The following is a 24,257-nucleotide window of genomic DNA, read 5'->3' on the forward strand; positions in this document are numbered from 1 at the left end:
CCACCAGGTGGCGCTATCACTATCTCTGCATACGCACTTATATATCTGTTCAGGTCTTGAATCTAATGAAGGTTGTTCAATTTGGGACCGATTGCACAAACTTCATTTTCAGACGGACCACTAGGTGGCGCTATCACTAATAATGTGTATGCCGTAATAGTCCTGACTTGATCAGGTAAGGGCTCTGATCATGTGACAGGATTTTGGGGGCGATTGCTAAAACTTCATTTTCACAATGACCACCAGGTGGCGGTAACACTATCACTTCATACACACTAATACAGGAATCTGCTGAAGAGCCAATCACATTGCACTACAACAGTTCCCCCCTGAAAGACAATGAAAATAAAAAAAACAATTTAAGCCCCGCCCACACTGGGACTTCAACTGGCCACCTCTGGGTCACTGTCCCTCTGCTCTACTGACTGCAGCACCTACAGTGTTGATCAACACCCGTGAAGTATTCTATAAATAGATCTGACTGTCCCCCCTCCCTCTGCGTGTGTGAGTCCCTGATTACGCCAGCTGTGCGGGAATGAGAGGAAGACATCAGACCTCAGGAGAACGTCCAGAACAAAATGCTCTAATATAAAATCTATAACTCCTACTCGTGAAATGAATGAGAATCACAAGGCTTGGACGAACAAGTACATATCTATATTATTGTTTAGAGTAAAAAAATGTGGCTGCATGAGCAGTTTAGAAACGTACTTCTCATTTCATAAATCTCCACCAAACAAATACTTGTAACTCAAAAACTATAAGTCCTTTCTGGAAAATGAACACATTGACTTAAGATATCATTGACAGTTGATTATTTAAAGAATTCAACAGTTCCCCCCTGAAAGACAAAGAAAAAAACTAGGCAGTGTAGTTGCCTAGTAAGTGTAACTAGGCAGTGTAGTTGCCTAGTGGTGCCTGCACTAGGAACCCATAATAAGAATAAGTATGGGGAATAGTAATATGTAGTGCATTGCATGGCCCATAATAAATACTAAAGCAATGTTTAGAAAAAAATCTTCAATTTATTTCATTGTCTAATAGCATCTTTAATCAGAAGTGTGGCATTAGGCTGATAGCTTCAGTTAGTAGATCATAGAAAGAAGCAGGGAAACATAGAAATAAAGGAGTGGGTAGATAGACAGGTGGAGCAACAGTGATGGTAATGTAAAAAGAACATAAGGAACAACATCAGGGAAGGGTTAAGCACAACATTTGTTTTGTTTAAAAATGTTTCCATTTCCATGAAAAATATTCTTACCTGAAGTTTACCATTTAACCTTCATCTTGTGAGTATAAGAAAATTGGTAACTTTCAAAGGTAAATAATTGCTCCAAACATCGACTGAGGTAAACCACCAAGCACAAGTTGCACTGCTGCAAATGTTACTCGCTGGGCATGTATGCAAAACATCGCAGAAGACAGACTAACAATGTATAATTGATATTGTGGTCAAAGAGCGATAAGGAAAAATACTTTTTGAAATCCACAGTAGAAGCTTAAACCGCAGGAGGTGATAGGTTTGAATTATATTGTTTGAAAAATGTTTCATGAATGTTATAGCAACAAGATAGGTCATTGTAACTCCTATAAGTCAAACCTCCATATGCTCCCCTATGGTTCACATGGGGCAGCACTTCACTCACACTCTTAAGAAATTCAAGAAGTCCCATACATTTTCCTCTATTGCCTAACTTGTATAGGTATATGATACTACCTAGTGTCATGTTATGCAGATGATATCTGGATTTAATATCAAAAGAATCTCAGCTTAAATTTCCTTGTATTTACATCGAGATGTCCATCTTAAGGTGAGCAACGGTAAAGTACCAGAGTGCTGGAGTAACTTGAAGTTAACAACATTTAATTGTTTTGTTGAATTACCTTTGATTGAAATAATTAAAACCACTGAAATCCGACTGAAACTCCAAAATATAAATTTTCATTCAGAATGCTTTTCTTTTATTGCAGCCTCTGTCAGTTTTGGCTTCTTTCCTTCACCATGGGGGGTGAAGTGCTACTCTGTTGGATCCCATGAGGCATTTTTGTTATTTGTTTCCAAACCCGATACAAGCCCCATGCAGTTAATATGAGCTACACTGAGTTTGTGTTACCCTGTTACACTGTCCCTGACATGCATGGTTATTGCTTGGTTTCCCCAATATGCACATGCAGAGTGAAAAATCCACCCAGCCAATGTGGCCAACCTTAACTATACCTGAATATCACTTCAAAATATATGTTATCTGGCAGACGAAATGTTTCTGTAGACTTTTGGATTTATCTGCTGATCAATAAATATAGTGAGCAGCCATGACAACACCTTCACTGTTCTTCACAGATGAGCCTGTATGATTCGGATCATGAGTGGATCTGGCATCTGCATTACTTTGATATAGATTCATCTTAATCTCATCAACCCATAAAACTTCTAAACTCTACCTGTGCACAAACTCCAATCTGGCCTTTGATTCTCACTGCTTATGACTGGCTAGGTTGGGAGTCACTGCTGGTTGTTTTGGGGGTTTTCTTCACAGCTCTCACAATGTGTCTGTCATCAGCTGCTGTTGTTGTCCTAAACCTAACCTGTTCGGTGTCTGTTGCTCAGTTCACCTGTAGTTTTTGCTTTATTCAGGACATTGCAAATTGTCCTGTCCTCTATGCACAGGGTTTGTGAAATGGAATAGATTTTTCCTCTTTTGTCCAACAGAGGACATTCAGAGCTATATTTAATGTGTGAAGATTTAATCCAAAAGGCAACATCTGGGCAATTTGAAACACCTGTTTATCATGTGATCCAATACCGTTGCTCATTTGAAAAATGGATGCCTTCAAACAAAAGGTCCTTGTTGTTTGAAAAATCTAGATGTTGACAAACTTTTTATTCATATATTGACCTTCAACCCAAATGTCCTCAGTGTAGCGTAAAGGAAGCATTGCCCATTCCAATTGTTTCTGAGGTGAACGCAAATAATAGACCCAACCTTTAGGTGTCCCAATTTGAAATCCACATGGCTTAGGTGTAACAGTGTGTGCACCAAGGAAAACTCATTTGCTATTGTTTTTTAATCCAAATTAGCTTTTGACAGCCTGTACTAACAGCCTCTCTTTTCAACCCACAAAGAAATTGTAGTTTCTTGGTACACATTGAAAATGTATCAAAAAACCCAAGACATTAGGCCAATGGCACGTTTGTATTTGAGAAAGAAAAAGGAGGAGGAGACAGGAACATTAAATAAGCAAAAGTAACAACCTCATCAGACATACTGCATACTCAAAGTAACTTCTGTGACATTAAAACAGGTAACAAAGTAATATGGCCAAATCACAGTCCATTTGGTACTCTTTGGTACTGTATGTTGAAATGTGCTTTGCCATTATCCTCTCTCTACCTCCTTTGGAAGTGGGTTTTTTGCAATGAGAAAATAAAGCCACATGGACACTCTTTGTCTGGGAACATCCCTTGCACTGTTCCATAATACAGAGCATTTGACTAGTCCACATTCATTGCAACTTTGGTTGATTGATGACCTGTGAATCGCAGTATTCCATGTTATGTTTCACACAGTGTGTCAGCTATAGTGTATAAAGACATTGCAACAGACTCACGGGATACCACTGGGTTCAACAGACTCTTAACTTACAACACATCTTTCATAAAAAATTAAGTTATTTCAGGTGTTCTTAGCATAACGACTATCAGCCTTTCGACTCTGATTTACCTAGAGTTGTAACAAGTAAAGTTCATATTCTATAATAAATAAAGAATATATTGAGTGAAATATTTGGTAACATGTAATACTACCATAAACACACCATATAAAAATAATTGTTTCATTTGACAAAATAATGAAAATTAAAAATGAAAATCTAAAATAATGTCAACTGACAAATATCCAGGGAAAACCAAGGGAATGACCTTACCTTTAAATCAAACTATTTGACTACTGTGGTTTGTCCTTATGGTTTGCTCATGTGGTCCATGATGTAAATACCCATGCCACCTAGTGAATTAGTCCTTCATCTGTTGGGCTATTCGTTGTTTAGAGCTGAATAAAGATGTAAAGTCATCTTAGTTAAATATACAAATTCATCAAACCCACTGTCCATGAGGATGATACTGTCCATGAGGATGATACCATAGGAGGTTAATAACAATTGATAAATGAGGGTCCATGACTTTATCAGTGTAGTTATTTTTTAAATCAAACATCGAAAGTCTTATCTCAAATCTGATGCCAGACTAGGTCATACACACAACACAGAACAAATAGAGTCCCAGAAATGTAGATATAGGCGCTTCTCTCACAAACAGAGCTCCTCAAACTGGAGTTCCATACATCATCCTTAAAGGATAGACCATTACTGAAAAGTGTCTGCTTCGGTCTACTGACCAGCACATCATGTGCATGCGAATAACTGGCAAGTAGTCAGGCAGTTTCCTGCTACAGGCATCACCTTTACGCTTGGGCCTCCTATTCTTTTACCACTACATCTACAACAGACAAAGAACCTGTTTTCAGAAGCTGACTTCATCCCATCAGTATAGAGGTGTCATATCAGCCCCTGGAGGAACAGTCACATATACCTTGACAAAGACACTGGCAGAATCCATAGACCAGGCAAACTGTCAAGCTTGATGGTACCAAGCTAACGCATACAATACCTAGAGTCACTCTCTGGATTACTAATAGGTAAATTCCAAGAGGCAGTGAGCCAAAGTATAAGAATCCCAGCAGCCAGACCAAGATGCGTGGAACATGATTACAGACTTTGGACAGGGCGTCCTGATCAACTGGTCCATTCGAGCCCATGGATTCTGAGTCCAGGCTCTGCTCAGCATAAATGTCAGAGCTACCGTTGCGAGTTGGAGAGTGCTGTGAGTCCCTCTGCACTTCCATAATGGTGATGACCAGACAGTTGGATGATTCATGAGACGGGCTAGATGAGGAGAAACTCTTTGGAGTCAGGACTACCTCCCTCTTGTGGTTGGAGTTCCAGGATTTGTCACGCATTGCCAAGTGGGACATGATGTTGGCATCGTCAGGGAGGGCTGACACCTTAAATTCTGTTATCTCAGTTTGGTGTCTGCAAAAAGGGCAGGAAATGCAGGCTGCCCCATCAGCAATGTCCAGGATCTTAATGAGGCAGCGGGCGCAGACCCGGTGCAGGCAGTCCAGAATCTTGGGCTTGCGATTATGGGTATTGTAGCGTTGGTAACAAATCTTACACTCTAATTCCTCTGGTGGAGGACAGTCCTCCTCCAACTCAGGTTGAGGGCAGCTCATCTTCAAGTCATGTTCTGGAGAAACATATAGAGACAGATAGAAAAAAACTCATTATAGGGATAAAGATTGTTTTCCAGCAGTAGATGAATAGGATGCAACTAGCAAATGCTTTTGACTACAGTATCTAGTCTATATCTGCCTAACAGGAAAAGGTCAGGAGTTTTTCTCCCGACTGCTTCTGCTCTGTACCTGCTGCTGATGAATGATTAATGGTTTGGGAATTGGATCAGTGTGTCATCCCAGAGTCCTCTGTGGCAAAATAAAGACCAGTAATGCTATTGATCTTTGGGTAGAGTCGGCACAGATAGCTTCTCCTTATAGATATTTTGTTGATTCAGTGTTTTGTATAGGATAAATTGTTGTTGCAGTTCTTAATTAAATGAACCGAATCTTTAATATTGTTGTTGTGTTTATTTGTTATCCCTTAAACCCCTGTTTTGGAATTATATAGCAAGGCTATTTTCTTTGTTAAAAGCTATTCAGTTATGCTGTTTATACTGAATTACCTCATTGAGCAATTTAGAGTTTTGGTTTAGAATAAAAAATAAGGGCATCATTATTGTTCAGATATCACAATTCATACAACATTATTCTTACACAGTACTGACTTGCATTCAATCACCACCACACATGAAGACAAATTTAAGTTGTGATCTGGATCAAGTGTGTGTGCAAATAATCAACAACATTGCTATTGCCCCCTCTGTATCACTTCTATGAGATACCAGCGGCTTCACTTGGCTTCTATATAATTGCTGATAGCTATTGAAGTGCTTCAGAGCTGAGAAGACTCAAATGATCAGTTTTCTCCACAGAGAAACAGCAAGACACCGTCAGTCATCATTAATAAGGTCAAATAGCTGTAAGCAAGCATCCATAGAAACCAAGCATGAATAGGAATGAGGATAAAGAGCCCCCACCACCTTTCCTATGCCTCAGACCTTTACAGTGGCAGATAATATGCAGGGAAATATTGTTAAGCTTTTCTAAGATTTCTCTATAATATGGTAGCAATAAAGGTTAAGTTTTAAATAAATTCAGTGATTCATTAATAATTCAGGCTTTTTTATATCCCATGCCCTTTGACATACTTTCATAATTAGTAGCCAGATTTTTTCCTGATACGTTTATTAGTTTGATTGTACACTGTGTCACATATATTTAAGCAAATGCACCTGTCCCATCTGAACACCCTTGGACATGTTGGTCCTAAAATGGGGTGTGTCGGGTGCTTTCACGGCGCATTGTTGTTCTGATGTCAGTGGGACAGTATTCCAAAAAAATTTTAATGGCAAATATCAATGTGCACCACACACAAACATGCAAACATGGTCTGCTTGTAGTTTGTTATGGTGTTTTAATACGTAGCACAGAATCTGTTTATTCTCTGGCTTCATTAGGTCTACAGGACCAAGACTAACAAGAGCAGATAAAATAAAATATAATGCTATAATATAAAAATGTTGCACATTTATAAGCAGGCTATGTAACACATATGATTCCACAAATAATCTGCTGTATTAAATAGATCATGCCCCAACAGACAAGTTAGTTGTCTAAGAGTTTGTGTGAGAGAGAGAGGGTTGGATAAACAGTGTTGTCAACAGCTATATAATGAAGCATTAGACATATTTTATGTTGTTATACGAAGTAGAATCTTTTTTCAGTCAGGGTAATTAATGGGAGACTCAATACTCTTTGGTAAAGAAAAACTAAGACTTGATGGATTTCTTTGAATGTGAGAGCTGTGAAAGAGGTATGATCACACACATTACCATTTCATATTCCCAGATCAACCCGGAAACAGCTTCTATAGGAGTTTGGATGAGAAACACTCTCCACTCCAGATACTGTCATCAAGCATGGGCCAGTGGTTGTATCATGTACTTGTGTGACATTTCAAAGTTGTGTCCAACGGCAAACTTGCCGAAAACTGATAAGACCCTTTAATTTCAGAGATCTTCGTTCAAATTTAAGTGACATGCAAGTGAACTGAATATTCCATTTCTTTTCTGTCTTTAAAAGACATATTAATCATAAATCATTAATTTATTTACATGAGATAAATATCATTTTTATTCTTCAAGGATTATGGAGAAGCATATCGCTTACTATTATGGAACATCTTACAATGTAGTTGACGCTTTGAGTTGATTAAGTCCTAATATTTCTATATTTCCTGCTTATTTTCTATATGCTCTTTTTTTTTTTGGTACATTTTGTCCTCAGGGACAAATATCACTTATACCTGGCCATGTGTGTGGGCAATGTCGTACAGATGAACCCTTTTGGAGAAAAATATGAGAATCACCACCATCACTACGAGAGTTAAATGGTCCATAAATGGTTAAAATTTGGACATACTGAAGAGAACATGAAAACAATCTCCAATAAAGATCATAATTTAGATATTTTGGGATTGTGATTCTGTGTTCAAAAGATTGTGATATGATTTTTGGGACATCACCCATTCTTAGTGGATATTATTATAAGCTAATAGAACACATAATCCATCTATCCCGCCATCCATCCATTATCTATGCTGCTTGTCCTTTTGGGGGGGGGGGGGGGGCTTGAGCCAATTAGAACATGTAATATATAAAATTGTATAATCAGTTCTCCCTTTAGTTAGTTGGTGCGGATAAGTATGCACAGTCCCAACAAAGTGGAGAGTACCTGGAAGTTTTCAGCAAGATAACCGAGCGCTTAACTCACCTCTTGGTGCAAATATTGAACTCCTGTCACTTCCTATTTCAACTCATTACTTGGTCATCAACAAGTCCCCCTCCCGGCAGGAAGATGTCCAGTCATTCATTCATTCATTATGACCATGAAATATAGATGAAAAGGAGGATGTTGCATTGGAAATTACCCAGCAGGCCTCTCCATGATTTGCTGACAGTTCAATATTTTAACCACCAGTCTGATGGGTTTAAAAGGCCTTCTGAAACATGTTAGAAAGATGTCAGAAGAACCGGCTTGACTCCATCAATCCCAGTAGAAGAATCTGCCAATTTGACTCTGATGTCAGGACAAATAATGTTGTGGGGAAATGGCACAGTGTGAGGACTGTGAAAAGAAAATAACAGCTCCATGTTTTGAAACATGACACTGAATTTAAGGTAACATTAATTCACAACGCTATCTGGTGGAGTTTACATTGATAACAAAAATATTGCCTTTTGACTAGTACTCAAGGCCTAATATTGAATTTCTTATCTTAGAGAACGTTTAATAGTCTTTTTAAATCTTGTGAAAAAAACAGAATTGTTAACATAAGTCAGTTTTCTCATTTTTACCTTTAATGGCACATTACTACTTCCAGCTCTCAGTATGTATTATCGATCTGCAGCTGCAAGTGTTCATGCAGTTGGGAGTTTCCACTAGAGCCAAACACTTTCACCTTTTAAGCCTCTTGTGAAACTGTCTGAAAACAGATTATATCAAAAATAATGAAATTTCTATGTGCAGGTCACACTCCCAATAAGTTGATCCACACCAGTTACCAGCCATTCATTTGCAAACCTAAAAAACACTTTATATATAGAACAATTACAAAAATTGCCATTAGCTCTTGTCATTAGAGCTTTACATTGTGGTATGAGTTTAGTAATAACATTACTGAGGTTGTCATTGTCCCTGGTCAACAAGGGGGAACATCACTGTGTACAAAGCTATTAATAACCACAGTCTCCATCACTATGCAACACTCCACATGATTGCCTGTCATCACTTTGCCGACCTACCAGATGGATGTTCCACAGCAGTTCTGCCATGTTGTCATCCAGGACAACATTTTTCTGCTGAGCTCTGGTTCAAAAACTGACCTAATCTTTATCTGTTGCCAGATTCTTCATTGCTCAACCCTGACATTATTTTCAGCTTGCCATTGGAAGGTTTATGAACCCAATCTTGACTACTACTAGTTGAGGAAGCCTTTGGTGATGTGGAGAAAAAATGTTACGGTAGGCCTCATCGTGTCAGGAAATGCTTTCTCTTCTACAATGCAGTCTTGATGCTTGAGATGAAAATTAAGCCAATACATCATGGAATTTACAGTTTATTTAACACAGTATGCTATAATTTATATCTTAAAAATGAACATCTCTATATTGACTTATAGGTTGGTTGTTTTGTAAATCTCAGAAGGAGAAATAACTGGTCAAACGGCATGGAATGATAGTGTTGCAGAATAAAGTACTAGGGAAAAGAATGTAGAGAGAACAGCTTCTTAGTGTTGTTTTGTGTATTTGTGTTCTGACTGAGTTGATTGACTGGTGTATTGATGACAGACTAGTTATTTGACTTAGTTGACGGGTTTATCTCCAAGGTAACTTACTGAGTTGGATCTCCAAGGTAAACATGTTACATTTGATTAGTTCCACTGTGGATGTGGAAAAGCACAGGGGAGGAGCTGGACCGTAGCTGACATTTGATTTAGGAATTGGAAGATTTGGGTAGAGTAGAGGCAAGAAAGAATGAAATAGTGTTCCTGTTCACCAGAGTGATTTAGAGATCCAGTTACATACTGTAGGTTATAAGGGGGCATAAAGGAGAACATATAGTCTGGGTGTCACACACAAAGTCGAAGCCCATACATTTTTGTTTAACATACATGCATACATACATTTTGACCCCCACACAAACAGCTTTTACATACATGAATTGTCACTTTCACATATTTGTTACACTCATCTATAAGGTGTTCAGAAAGTTCAGACCTTTTCACTTTTTTCAAATTTTGTTGCATTGCAGCCTTATACAACATAAAGTTTGCTTCATCAGTCGACACACAATACACTGGACCAAGCAAAAACTGATTTTAGAAAATTATAGCAATTTATTAAAAAGAGAAAACAAAATTTCACATGGACACAAGATGGTTCAGGGTCCTCCCGTCTGTCTTGATCAGCTGCATTCTGGCTGGAGTTCTCTTATGGTAAATTCAATTGAGTGGATATGATTATTCCCTACATAAATACACAGTTAATCGCTGTTGCCCAGCAAAAGTTGCATAGTTAGCTGCTCATTAAGCTAAACTGAATCATCATCAGTGAATGGTCTCAGGTGAACAAGAACCCAATCGGCACTGGGTTTCCAGACGGGACCCTCAGCTGACTTACTGGTAAATATAATAACGCTTTCTTTGAAAATATCTATGAAAATAAAGTTTCTCTGATTTGATGAAACCAAGATTGAACTGTTGGCCTCAAGTTCAATTCAATTCAATTTTGTATGTATAGTGTCAAATCATAATATACATTATCTCAAGGCACTTTACCTAGGAGGTCAATACCTTAACAATCATAGAGAAACCCAACAGTTCCCAAAGTGAATCAGCACTCTGGCGACAGTGGAGAGATATCTGCATTGACCGGTTGGGGGGACTAGAGAAAATGGGGAAGAGATAAGAGATGGGTGAAAAAGAAGGGAGAGAAGAGAGAGGGAGAGGGAGGAGAGGGGGAGAGAGAGACCAGGAACAGTTAAGCGTCATGTCTGCAGAAAACCAGGCACTGCTCATGACCTGCCACAGTGACTGTGGTCATGGTTAAGGGAAAACTAAGCAGAGCAAAGTCGAGTGATACAATCCCAACCAGATCTTTCAGGACCTCAGACTGGGCTGAAGGTTCACCTTCCAATAGGAAAATAGATGTAATTATACAGCTGAAACCATGCAGGAGTGGCTTTTGGACATTTGAAAGTTCTTAAGTAGCCCACGCTTTTATTTCTACGCTTGCTAGCCATGTTGGCCATTACAATTGAACTGCATGAGTAGAATCACAATTTGATTGATGCTTATTTATAGGGTGATTCTTAAATGAAAATTAAGAAAATTAAGCATAAGTTAGATGACAAAATAAAAACATTGAGTCTCTGCAAAAGACTGAAGAAAATAGAAGATTTGGTGGAACAAAAGAAAGCAGGAACAAAGAAAGTCTGAGTCAAGGGAGCCTTGTCAGTGATAGTGAGATATCACTGCAGAATATAACATCATCACAATACCATGAAATACCTGCTCCCCATAGACATCCATCATGGGACCTAGCTTGCCTAAAGTCAACACAGCCTTGTCAACTTGCAACTGAATCCCATAGGACCGTGCTGAACCAGTTGCTCTGTCTGTGCTAGTATCCCCTTGTTATGCTATAATTACAGAACTTGCTATCCCCTTCAGACACCAAAACATGCAGCTTGAATTAGGTTGTCCTCCCAAGATTAATTAAAGGATCAGTCATATCTGCAAGTGCCCAGAACAACATGCTTACTTTCCAGTCAACAGCCTGGTGGTTGTAGCCTAATTAGGATGGGTAAAATGTAGAGGAATAAGCTGATGATGGTGTTCTTGACCAAAATGGTTTGTGAAAGGAGGAGGCCAGTGTGACAGGTTGAGGTCACCAGCACATCAAAAGACCAATGCTCATGTTACATAGTCAATGATCGTTCCATTCCCTTTTAACAAAATAAGTAATTTGCTCTAAAATCCTGATCTTTCCCTAAAGGCTATGTGTCTAACCTTAACCAACAGCAATCATTTCCGACAACGAAGCACTATCTCATACTTTCAATTAAACCGTCAGATCGGAAAACGTTTTGATCTAAAAGGCGGCTCAAGCAATGCATTTTCTCATTTCATTTTTACAAATTAGTTAGAACTGTGTGTGCTCACCAACAAGTCATCCTGATCCCTGTCAGCTGCATTGGTGCTGTTTGGTAGCTGGATTTCACAGGAGGTAGAACAGGAGGAGAGTTTCCCCATGGTGTAAATCAATAAAGTTATATATTAAATGCTTCTTTAAACCACTACAAATAACAACCCGGTATTATTTTTAAAAGCAAAAAGTGCTCTGATCAATCAGTTTTACTCACATAGTGTAAAAAAGACTCCAAGATTAAAGCAAAGTCTAAGCTGCAGAAGTCTGAATAACACTGAGCCTCAGGCGTCTGGACCTTGATCTTTATGGACAGGATTACAAAACAATCAATATTCTGGATAGATCCTGGCAAGAGGAATTAGATCAAAGACTGTTTTTACCGGCGTATATACTGTAGCTTACGATATGGGCAAAATAGAAGCTATACTGTTCGCTTGTTTTTATGAAACAGAATTTACCTGTTGATTAAAATTCGCAGTTTGACAGTCCGATTTTATTGACAATATTATATTAATTTGTAAAATGTGTTTTTCTTACGTGCTTTTCCATTTGAGTAAAGAACTGCTGAATGTGAAATGTGTTATGTTAGATGTTACATCTATGTTAAATATCCTCAAATATGGTCTCTTAAAAGCGACATGTAACTATCAACACACTTACAGAGAATCTATACCTCCTACAACATTTTATTGTCAAACCCACAGCAGGTGTTACACAACACATATCTCACAAAAAGGCCCCTAATGAACCCAACTGTTTCTGAGAGCTCATGGCTACACATTTGTGTATGTGTATACATGTGTGTGTGTGTCTTGTGATTTATTCAATTTTATATCAGACAAGGTGGTACATTTATTCTCAAAATACTGTATGTTCCCTATTAGCCTGTCCCTGCCTCTTGCCAACTCCTCTCTGGGTGGATAGTTGATGATAGCTTTGACCTTTGCTGTTGGAATATCTGCTTGGTGAGCCTTTTCTGAATCATACCATTGATCCAGAGGATTACGTTCATTCTGCTGTTGGCAGACCTTTCATCCTTGTTTACAACAATTAGGTGTAAAAAATTATTTTGGTTGCTTAGTACCTTTTGACAGATGGGCTGTTTAGGTACCCAAAACGTTGCACTTTGCTGATAATATTTTCATTAAACTTCAGGTTTCTTTGGCCTTTGTAGTCTCCTTAAGGCCTGTTCTTACAACATATTCACTTCCTCTGTAAAGTACAAGGGATGTGTTACTTAAATGATCCAGTTTAACAATTCTGTCTCAATGGGCCATGCTGGGATGTGAGATTTTTAACATTTTTTAAAAGTTGATAAAACATTTTTGGGATTTAAGCCAAATTATGCTTCTGCAAAGATACATTTAAAAAATCTCCTTTGAATTTACTTTGAGGGTGTAGAGACCATTGTTATTGTTCTTCAAAGGGACCGTTAGCACACACAAATTTCAGCACTACATCAATGTGATCTCCCTCCAAAGGATCCCCATTGGTTGATTCCAGCCTCTGAATCTTCCCAGTGCATATTTTAATGCAAAGCTTTTCGAACACATTTTAATGAAATTCCTAATTTAATAAGGTTACATAAAAGTAGAGCATTGCTTCATTGGCTGGATAATCTGAGTACAGTGTTTTAGAATCAGTTGTGACGTACATACTCAATATTCTGCCTGTGCAACTTTTGTAGCTGCGGTCATTTGGACTGATATACAGGTAATGATCTATATTCTGTGTTCTTTAGCTGTGACCCAGACAAATCTGTGGACAAATCTGACACAAACAATATACTGTCACGACCCCTTTTTTCTAAGTATATTATAAGAAGCAATTACTGCATGTCAGAGGATGTGGTTCAGTTTGGATGCTCCCTGTGTAAGGCAGCGAGCACTAACAAAGTAGGTCCGGTTTGTATGTGTGACAATGACAGAGGTGCCTCAGTGTTCAAGTGATTACAGTTACAGTGATTTAATAGAACTATGAAAATTAGGTTATGTTCTGTATGTGACAGTAACAATGTGAGTGTGGCTGCTGTCTCATGCATAGCTCTTCTGTATCTACTATATGCTATTGATTGAGTGGGTAGGAGCTCAGCTCAATACCACAGTAACCACAACCACAGGGTCCACATCATACTCCAAATACAAATGTGTAACATTTACGTTGAATTACCCATCCGGGCAGCAGAGCTAGCAGTAACCAAGTAATTTGTAGGCACCATTAGGCTGGAAACAGCTCTGTGCAGCAGAAATAATCAAATTATCCAGCCGAAGTAAGTGAAAAAGACTCACCTCTTTATACCTTAACCTCTAAATGATTATTCTATAGAAATGACAGTGAAGAGGGCATACACAGAACCGAAACATCAGTTTCAACATGCTTCAAAACATTTGTCCTGCTTTAATGCCTGTTAGCCTAACACTGGTAAACCATTAGTAGACCAACTTTTTACCTCCTGCTACAGAGTCTGGCCCATAGTCTGACTCTCATTCAGTGTATCCTCTCATCTCTTATAAATGAATATGCAGTAAGGTCTTGTGTTCTCTTGCCTGCTCTATGCATCTGCTTCATTACTACCTCTGCTGGGTTCTTCCTTGCTAAGACAAAAGACAGCCAATTCCAGCAGAAAAGGTTAATCTGTTTACACAGACTTCTAGGAGGTGGTAGGACTCAGAGGATCGACTTGAGCTGGCTCTGACAAATAGATATCATGTGACCAGTAATTTTAGGGAAATAATGTTGTGAAACCTGCAAGTTGAAGACGACAAGTCCTAGTAGTAAATACTGTAGAAGCCCCCCCAGTTTCAGTGAGTCCGGATGCTGTGTGTATTTACATAACATATTTTTAATGAGTGAGTTGACTAACTGAAACATACTTCAGATGATTTTGCAGGTGAAGGCTCTGATGAATCTCACATGCAAAATACAGCACAAATCTGACTCTTCAAAACCCTTCTTTAAATAGGTGGTTCTATACTTAGATTAAATAATACACAATAGTTTATTAGTGTCTATGAATTTAGAGGAACATGCCTTAGAATAATTGCTACTCTCATTCCCTGCTGAAAACCTTATAGCAATCAGAACAAAATGGTGTTTGTATTTTTACAACCCTCATTGGATCAATCGCCAATGGGAAGGAGGCCGCCTACAGAGAGGAAGTTAACAGCCTGGCTTCCTGGTGCAGCCAGAGCTACCTGGAGCTGAATGCTTTTTTTATACTTATATATATTGTTGTTTTATGTCGTATGCACCAACCACACAAAGTCAATTTCCTGTTTGTGAAAATATACCTGGCCAATAAAATAATTCTGATTCTGATTGTGATTAGTATAATTTGTGAATTGTGCTTACGGAATTATCTGAAAGGACAAGTGTTTGTTCATGTGTAAAAGTGCTAGAAATTGATGCAATACATCTTTAATACAGCTACAATCCCCCACTGGGATGTGGTATAAGAAATACTTGTCTGCTCTGAATTTTTTGTATTTTTGTTATTACTGAGTGGAGAAGGTCAGCCAGCCTCTGGGCTGCAGCTACAAGGGGAGATATATTGGTTTGGCATTGCTCAGCTCAGCTTGTTGTGAGGGCTAAATGTCACCGCTTCAGCTGGGCTGATGCTGGCGCCCTGCTGCCTCTCTGGGGGGTTGATGGAGATTCTAGCCAAGCTTGGGAGACATTTTGCCCCCCAGATTATAGTTCTCCAGCATACAATAGCATTTCCATTCATTACTGAACACAACAGGGAATTGGCATGCTTGATGGGGAGATGGGGCCATGTTGAATACTAAGGCTCTTAACTGTCCCGGGGTATTTAATAGGAATAGATTCAAATACATTTCATTTCAATATTCAGATTTAGATATTCAGCAGGGACTGGCCCGCCTGCTGAGATAAGGTTGGCACTGTGCTGTTGCTGAACTCTCTTTGAGTGCATTTTGAATGTGCCTGGCATGTTCTAATGTTTCTCAAACATGTCATCTGGTGTGCTGTTGTTTGACCTCCTTGAGAGAGCCACAGCAAATACATACATGAATAAATGAAAAATGTATTCACATTAACAGAGAGTTTTCGGGCTGCCCTGTATGGTCCAAAATATAGAAAATATTAGAATTGTAACGGTTGTTCCACTTACAGTGATCGGTATATTAGTTAATTTGACCAACTTGGTACATACACGTAGCTTGGTCAGAACATCTTGGTTAAATTATTTTCTGTGGTGGTTTGATTTAGTTTTGTGAAACTTTATCAAACACCATCCCACTTGCATGGAATCAGCACTTTTACTAAGGTTGATTCCTGAAACCCCCAGTCTTTGGTCATTAGAGAAAAGCGATGGTAAGTCACCTGTCATTGTTTTGTCTTCAGTCCACTTTGTTTACACAGACCAAATCACACATCTTATAAAATGTCACACACTATTAGCATACACAGCCCTTTAATTTCTGGTTTTGAGTAAAATGATGATACATACAAAAATTCCAAGGCAATTTCCTGTATGTGAAAATATACAAGGCAATAAAAAGAATTCTGATTGTGATTCTGATTCTGAAAATGAAACTCACTGTTATTGTAGAGTTGTTGTTTTCTCTTTTTTCAATGTACTGCTTGTTTTCTTAAAAAATTAAGGTCTAACTTGGCCCAGGAGATAGAGGGGGTAATTAACTAACCTGAATGTCTGTGTTTTGATCCCCAACACATCCCCTGTCCGCATTCTAAATTTCCTTGGGCAAGCTACTGGACCCCAATTGCCCCTGATAGCTGTGCCGGCAGTCTGACAGAAACAGCGGCATCTTTGTAAATCGTTGAATGTGAATCGTATAAAAAAACAGTCCATTGACAGTTAATTAACCTTAATTTAGGCCCAGACCATTCTTATATATATATATATATATATATATATATATATATATATACATATACTATAGTGTTGGTTGTATGATCTTGCAAAGGATTAGTGAATACAAAAGAAGATCCATCCATCGTTTTCATTTGGTTAATACATTAATTACTGCAAATTAACTTTTGATCTCTTTCTTTATTTTATCTTCAGTGAAATTACCTCTATGCGTTTTCACACAACCTGCTCAACTTAATTCACATTTTTGCTCTTTTTAAACAACTTTTTAAAATGCTCTTTGCTCTCAAGTCTGTCCGTTTTCCCCTAATATGTCATCCATTAGCCTTGGAGACGACCAAGCTGCCAAACGCTTTCCATTTATGAAATCAGTGTCAGCCATATACATGTTCTTTCATTCAAAATATTGCAACCGATAACAAGAGTTCACTGTGTTATTTCAAATACTTTTTTTTACAGTTTGTTCACATACAATAGGAGAACAGTCATCTATTTGAGAAATGTCAGTACTTTATATTATAATTAACAGTTTATCTGTTAATTGCTGAACTCATTCAACAGCACCCAGTTATTACATTGACAATTTTTTCCATGTTTTTTGTTTTAGTGCGCTTCAGAAGAACAGCCATTTGTATAAATCTGTATCAAAATCATGACCATTATCATTAAAGTGAAAAAACAAGATGATATATGGTAAAAGTGTGGAAGCAACTTGTTTGATTTATCATTTTCCAAGAAGACAGAGACATTACATCTGTTGCTGTTAGAAACCAGCAGAGTGTCTGTCCTTATTCAGACCTGGTTTATCTCTCTTCCCAACCTGCAGAGCACAGGTCCAAACATAATATTGCTGTTACTTCATTTTCCTCTGCCTCCCTCTTTTCTCTTATTGGTTATTTCTTATCTCTGCTGTCCCTCTTTTCCGTTATTGGCAGCGAGTTTGACACTGCATTCGGTGAGGTAAACTAGTCCACAATACAAACATGTATTCCACTTGTGTGTGTGTGTGTGTGTGTGTGTGTGTGTGTGTGTGTGTGTGTGTGTGTGTGTGTGTGTGTGTGTGTGTGTGTGTGTGTGTGTGTGTGTAGCATTGCTAAGAGGAGCAGTTATGAAGTGTCAGCAGCCCAACGGCTGCTCATCTGTGGATACAACAACTTAAATAGAAGTCTCAAATATAACTGTTATTTTCTGGAGGCACAAACACAAACACAAACACATGCACACACACTTCAAACAAATAAACAGCAAATTCAACGCAGGTACAGATGCACAAAACCTGCAGATCTTCTCTAGGGAGACTGGTATGTGTGTGTGTGTTTTATTCCTCACCTTGTCCAAATGTGTGTGACTCCCCCTCCTCCACACGAGTTGTCTCTGCTGTTCTGTCCTTCATGTATATCCACCTTGTTCATAGCAACACTCCACATCTCATTCCTCTGCGTGTGCGTGTGTGTGTTTGTTATGTGCAGGTATACCGGAGGCAGGCGTCAAGCAGACTGGCAGCGTTGGAAGAGGCAGCAGAGGGGAGGACGGCGTCTCACCAGAGGGAGATTCTTCACCTGCAAAGGCTGCTGAGCGAAAGACAGGAGGCTGAGGAGAGACTGCTGCAGTCCAAACGGTAGGAGGGGATGAGGTGGAGAGCGAGAGAGGGAGGAGAGAGTGGAGGAGAAATGGCAAGAGGCAGGCAGGCAGGAAAAAGGGAGGAGGATAGGGAGAGATTGTGTGAATGAGAGGAGGAGAAAGCGTGAGGCAATGGTGCGTGTGCAGTTTTGAAAAGGGGGGAGGCCAGAGGCAGCAGTAAGGTGTGCATGGAGGCAGAGCAGGTCACATCAACAAAACAATTACTGACAAGAAACAGACGTCTAGACTAACAGATCCGTTTAAGCTCTTTTCTTCAATTGTTTGTTTCAGGAAGAATTATTCTTATTTCAGCAAGACGACATGACCATACAACAATAAAAACTCTACAGAAATATGCATTTATGTTTATCATTTAATTGTACCTTGTCATAGACATGCTGGTATCCACATAAAGCACATGTTTGGTTATAAATAACAATGAATAGAGGAACAAATATTTCTCTGTGGTAGATCAGGAACCCTACGAATAACTATGACGTCTGTCTGTTTAGCCGTGGCTTGCATTTCTTGACAACCGTTCTACTTATTGGCTTACACTCAGCGTGTGTATTGTTAATTGCCCAAGCAAGTGTTTCGTGGAATTTTGTGCAATATTGATTATATCAATTATTAATATTGATAATACAGACAGCGTGTTGACAGGCAGTCTGCAAACCGCGAGCTGTATTTGTCACATTAAAATGTTTAAAGCTAAGGTTGGTAATCCTTGAAATGCAATTTTCACTATTCCCATTTTTCACTTTAAAAAATGCAATAGATCAAGCCACCCCTCCAATCAGTCTTCTCGTGAAAACCACGCACCCAAAAAACACATGAAAGCTCACTGCCTGATAACTACTAGAACTTTTCTTTGACTCGCTCGCTAACTTCATGGCTATTGTCCGCGTTCAGTGGTGTAGTGACAGTTGGTGACAGACAGGTACACCAGCAAAAAAAAATTTCAGTCCAAATGAAAGTATTGATCATGTTCATTACAGTCCTGCGAGGGCCACAGACCACAGCTTTTTGTTATTCTTTTTAGACGACTTTATTTATTATTGGCTATTGGGGCATGAAGAGGATTTCAACAAATAAGATAAAAAGTGTTTCAGAAACAAATTAAAAACCCTGCCGTTAGGAGATGATAGATGGTGACCTGCTTTGCAGTTCACCTCAGCTATTTCTTTTTAATCTGTTTTAATCATATTTTTTGTTTTGGTGTCACAATTTAAAGTTTTGGATTTACATGCTGCAGAAACCTGGGTTTGCAAGATACAGTGCAATACATTGCAGTTCAACAATCCAACACACAATAGGGCAACACAACCTGTGAATGCAGAAACAAACGCAACACACAACAAAACATTTCCTCCGAAACAAAACATCATTCCTTCTTGCTAAAGTACAACTCAGATCCCTTCTCTCCAAGATGAATCAGTTAACCCTCTCTAACGGCCATGTCGTTGAGGATAGAGCAATCACTGCCGCTATTCAAAAGGATTTGCATGATGAAAGGGCCTGAGACATGACTAGGGCCTACTGCTAAGACCAAACAACCTAACTTGACAGGCAATAATTGGTTAAGGTAAAGCTGCATTTTGTTCTGTATGTGTTGTATTGACATATATGTATGCTGTGGATTTGTATCACCTCCGCAATGGAGGTTATGTTTTCAACTGTGTTGGATAATAGGATTACGTTAATACTACTGCACGGATTTACATGAAACAGAGTAAGATCATGTGATCATATTCATTGACTAATTGTACAAAAAAAATCAATGTGTGCACTTTGCTGCAACTAAATTGAATGTTCAAAACAGACAAATAGTCGGAATCCTAACCTCATTGGAAAAGGTAAATATACGTTCTTATACCTTTTGAAATGGTAAGATAGTAGTTGTGCCACTATGCCATAGAGAAAAAGAAAAGACCACTCTTTTAAATATAGGCTATTTGTTAATGATCATGACCATCCACTATTGCATTAAGCTAATTGAATTGTACTGATGAGGGAAGACATTGTGTTCTTGATAGTAATTGCAAATCTGGCCATCATCTAAGTGTTTGGCTGTGGCACATAGAATTGTTTAAAACCTGATTTTTTCAGGGATTATTTCAAGGTATTTTTACTGTTACTGCTTGAAAACCTCATGCTGTTAGTTTGTTGTTCCTCAAGCAACCCACCACTTCCCCTTCATCCTCCTGTTAGTACGGCTGTTTTTAGCTCAGTCTCTGGGCCTGCTGCCTGCTGCTATCAAATGAAAGCTAGCTAATCAGATTGTTAGAAGATCCTGTCTTGCTCTGCCCTTAGGGCATCTTAATGACAAATCACACAAATCACCTACAGCACACCACAATCTGCTAAATGACTAAACAAGCACACTCACATTACCACGTAAGTCATTGAGATGCAAGTGGGTGAATCCTTCACCACCTCACGATGGCAGCTGGAGAAAATGTTTACCAGGCTCAGAATAAAATCAATGTAGTCCTTTTGAGTGACCTTCTGTTTGACTTGTGGTTTGTAGGGACCAGGTTTCTCGCTGTCAAACTTCTTACCACCAGCACCACAGAGGACACTCTGCTGCATTGTTTTTTCTCTCTAATCCACTGCTTTATTTCCTGAGAGATGGTGAGAGGTTGTGATTGTCACGTGCCTGCTGAGTTCTGCATTGCCTCCTGGGAATCAGCACTGCCTGAGACTTCCAGGAGCTCAAGGGGAAGCAGTCCTGTGTTACCCATACCAACCACAGAAACATAGACAGGTCTGCTGTATGTTAGGAAAGAGTGATATTCATAAATGTAGCTGAAGTTTCTACTGTATTTTCACTATGGCAAGTAGGTCTGCTTTCATTTGAAATCTTTCAACAGTCAACAGGGGGAAAAGGTTTTTTTTGTCAAGACCGGAAGTAAAAGGACAGTGATATTTTTTAGCTGAGCTACAGCACATTCAATTCAAGGTAAAATAAGGAATAATACATTATAATGCCATGTCTCAGGTTTAAGAAGTTTTACATCACTATAGAAATAACAACCTGGAATATATTATTTTTATCACAGATAATGATAAAATTCAAATTCAAAATGAATTTAACACTTGGCTACAACCTTTTTTCTTGGGGAGTTTTGTGTGGTTTCAATGTTAGTACAAACACAACCACAGAGGTGACTAGGGATCAACATGAGGAGTGAGGGAGGGAACCTGCATGTTAAGGAAAAGATGACAAGACACTGAAGCTAAAATCTATCAGAGAGATCAATAATAGTTTGTGTGAAAAAATCTGTGAAGAAAAGGTGCTTCATGACTGCACATTAAGTCAAGAATGCTCTGCAGGATGTATGCAGACATGTGTTCTTGTCAACAGTAAAAAGGAGAGTTTATGACCAGAACAGCGGAGGTTTCACCACAAGATAGCAATGGTAATTATGATGAAACAAATATCAACAATTAAAATGAGGGAGAGTTAAAAGGTAAAACTCATGACCCAAAGATACCACATCATCTCTCAACAATGGTTATATTTTGAACATAAATGTGTGCCAACGAATCTGACATGAACACAGAGAAGCAAAACTCAGATTGAGACAGGTGAATCCAAAGTTAATGGATGACATTTCAGTATCCAGCATGACAACAATCCTAATCTTGCCAAAGCAACCTAAGAGATTTTCAGGGTGAGGAGGTGGAATATCCTCGACTGGCCGAGTGAGTCAGCTGATATCTGTCTGAGCTGCATTCCCCACGGTGATGACTAGACTGTTTGAAATCAGGGAGGATACAATGCATGTGGTTATGTGGCTATATAACTCCCATACAATTCATTCTACATTCATGTTAATCTACTGAAAAACGAAAGCTGAAACATGGAAAATAAATGTAATTATTTTATTTAACCCTTGGTGTGCTGAGCCTTAGAGATGGAAATTAAGCCATGGTTCGAAGGCATGTTATATTCAGGATTCGATGAGTTCAGTAATAGTAAGGAGGATCCATTATAATTTGTTAAAATGGATATAGTAACTTTATGTGCTTTCTATCTGTTTACATTTTCCTTTTTTATCAGTTTAAAATGTGTTGGATTTGAATAGTTGTTACTCTTCCTGGTTTAAGTCTTTCTGTATAGTTTGCACATTCTCTCTGTATCTAGGTGGGATTTCTCCAGGTGCTTCAGTTTCCTTGTATTGTAGATGTATGGAGGGTAAGAATTTGTTATGTTAAGGTTTTTAAATTCAGTGGAGATAGCTCCCAGATCATTAAATGCAGGATCATCTTATTTTGTTAAGAAATAGTTTCAGCTTGGTGAAACAGAGATTCAGTCACTACTTTACAACTGATCTAAATTCAGTCTGCCTGCTGGAGCCCATGGTTGCTGCAGTCTTAATCTCTCCAGACTTCACACACTGGAAAATAAGCAGTGTAAATAGCTGACATTATTTTAATGGCACACACACTTGGAACCTCATGCATAATTAATGCTAAAGCCCATGAATGCAGGTAAACACATTTTAGTAGTACTTCATTATCCCTTAGTTTCACAACGCATTCAGGAGTGGTTCTGAGGTTCCAGCAGAGCAGAAACAAACAGAGAGAGTCATGGCTGATTCTCTGTCCCTACTAAGTTTCTTATTGTATCTATGTTGTTGTGACTCCAGTTTCAAGAATCTTTTGAAATGTGCTAAGCAGAAGCTTGACATTAATAGTGATTGGTGGTTATCATACTGCGATTTCTAAAAGCAGCTTCTAAGTTATTCGTAATAATTGTGCTCCTGTTTCTCTAGGTTTGTTTTGTGGTTCACACAGATAATCCGTAATCCATTTGTAGCGCTGCAACCGGCACGAGATTCAGTTCGTAATCCTCATGAAATGATCCTCTGTTGATATGTGGTTGTAGATTATCCGGAGTTCAGTGCATGCCTGAATACAGCTTTAGAGAATCATTTGGCTTGTGCAAATGTTTTCTGAACAAAACTAACTTGATTAAGCATTATAACTATAACATCATATTTAAAGACATTAAATAGTTGTATTTGGACTGAAGTATGTGCGTATGTGTGGTGAAGTGACACATGAGGACAAAGGCTTTCCTGAAGTGATAATTAGTGACTAGTGACTGTCTAACCCTAGTGCTGGTCTTACTCCCTGCAGTGGACTCACAGACGGACCTGCCTTTTAAATCCCACTGCTCAGAATACTACTGGATAATGTTAGTGTTTGGCTTGACAGGGCGAAGACTCTTGCAGAGTGACTGACTAAATCCTGAGGTGGGTGCAGCTTAGTACAGCTATAATTGTAATGGAACTCCTCTGGGGCAGTGGAGCTGCTGCTGAGCCTTTCACTGCAGGTCAGACCGCAGCTGCGTGGCCTGCTGGTCACCACGGCTTTCCCACCAAAATGCACATACGCCAATGTTTCTTATGGCTGCAAGATCCATCTTGATATTGTGCCTGAGTGCTTCATAGGAAGCAATGAGTGTGGTTGCCATAGGTAAGGCTGTTTGGCCTGGAGATAATTAGCAGAGTGAAGTTTGTGAGGGTCTTAACTCAACAAAGACAACGGACAAGATGTGTTTCTCAAAGAAACATCACTAATTAAGAATGAGAACATTTTCCCTTTCTTCTCACAGGGAACTGTCTTTAGAGAAACAAGTCCCCACATTCGGACAACAAATAGGTGGACTCTCTTGTCTTTGAATGGATACTTTTGTCTATTTGTTTGTAAGCAAGATCAAAGAAATTCAGCAGAGCAGATTTCTATAAAACTATTTTAAAACTATTTTTCATTTCGTGATAGGGCCTTTTTCAAAGTTTACTTAGATTCCTTAGAGAACAATCCATGGAT

General features: G+C 38.8%; 2 protein-coding genes across 2 annotated transcripts in view; one reads left to right on the top strand and one right to left on the bottom strand.

Annotated features, from left to right (window-relative positions):
* Nucleotides 1-24,257, top strand: part of cep89 (centrosomal protein 89) — a 62,983-nt gene that overhangs the window by 32,415 nt on the left and 6,311 nt on the right. The window contains exon 17 of the mRNA XM_062390125.1: nucleotides 18,266-18,414. Coding sequence (XP_062246109.1) covers nucleotides 18,266-18,414 — 149 coding nt within the window. The remainder of the gene's footprint in view (nucleotides 1-18,265; nucleotides 18,415-24,257) is intronic.
* Nucleotides 3,180-12,195, bottom strand: zgc:165481 (uncharacterized protein LOC100073327 homolog). Its single transcript, XM_062390113.1, has 2 exons — nucleotides 11,956-12,195; nucleotides 3,180-5,302 (listed from the first exon to the last, which is right to left on the bottom strand). The coding sequence occupies exon 2, from the start codon at nucleotides 5,286-5,288 to the stop codon at nucleotides 4,560-4,562; it is 729 nt and encodes a 242-aa protein (XP_062246097.1). The 5' UTR covers nucleotides 5,289-5,302; nucleotides 11,956-12,195; the 3' UTR covers nucleotides 3,180-4,559.

This window comes from Platichthys flesus, chromosome 1 (assembly GCF_949316205.1).
Source record: "Platichthys flesus chromosome 1, fPlaFle2.1, whole genome shotgun sequence".
Classification (NCBI taxonomy): Eukaryota; Metazoa; Chordata; class Actinopteri; order Pleuronectiformes; family Pleuronectidae; genus Platichthys; species Platichthys flesus.

Excerpts from the sequence above, each read along its gene's own strand:
- zgc:165481 (XM_062390113.1), bottom strand. The coding sequence starts at position 5,288 with ATGAGCTGCCCTCAACCTGAGTTGGAGGAGGACTGTCCTCCACCAGAG.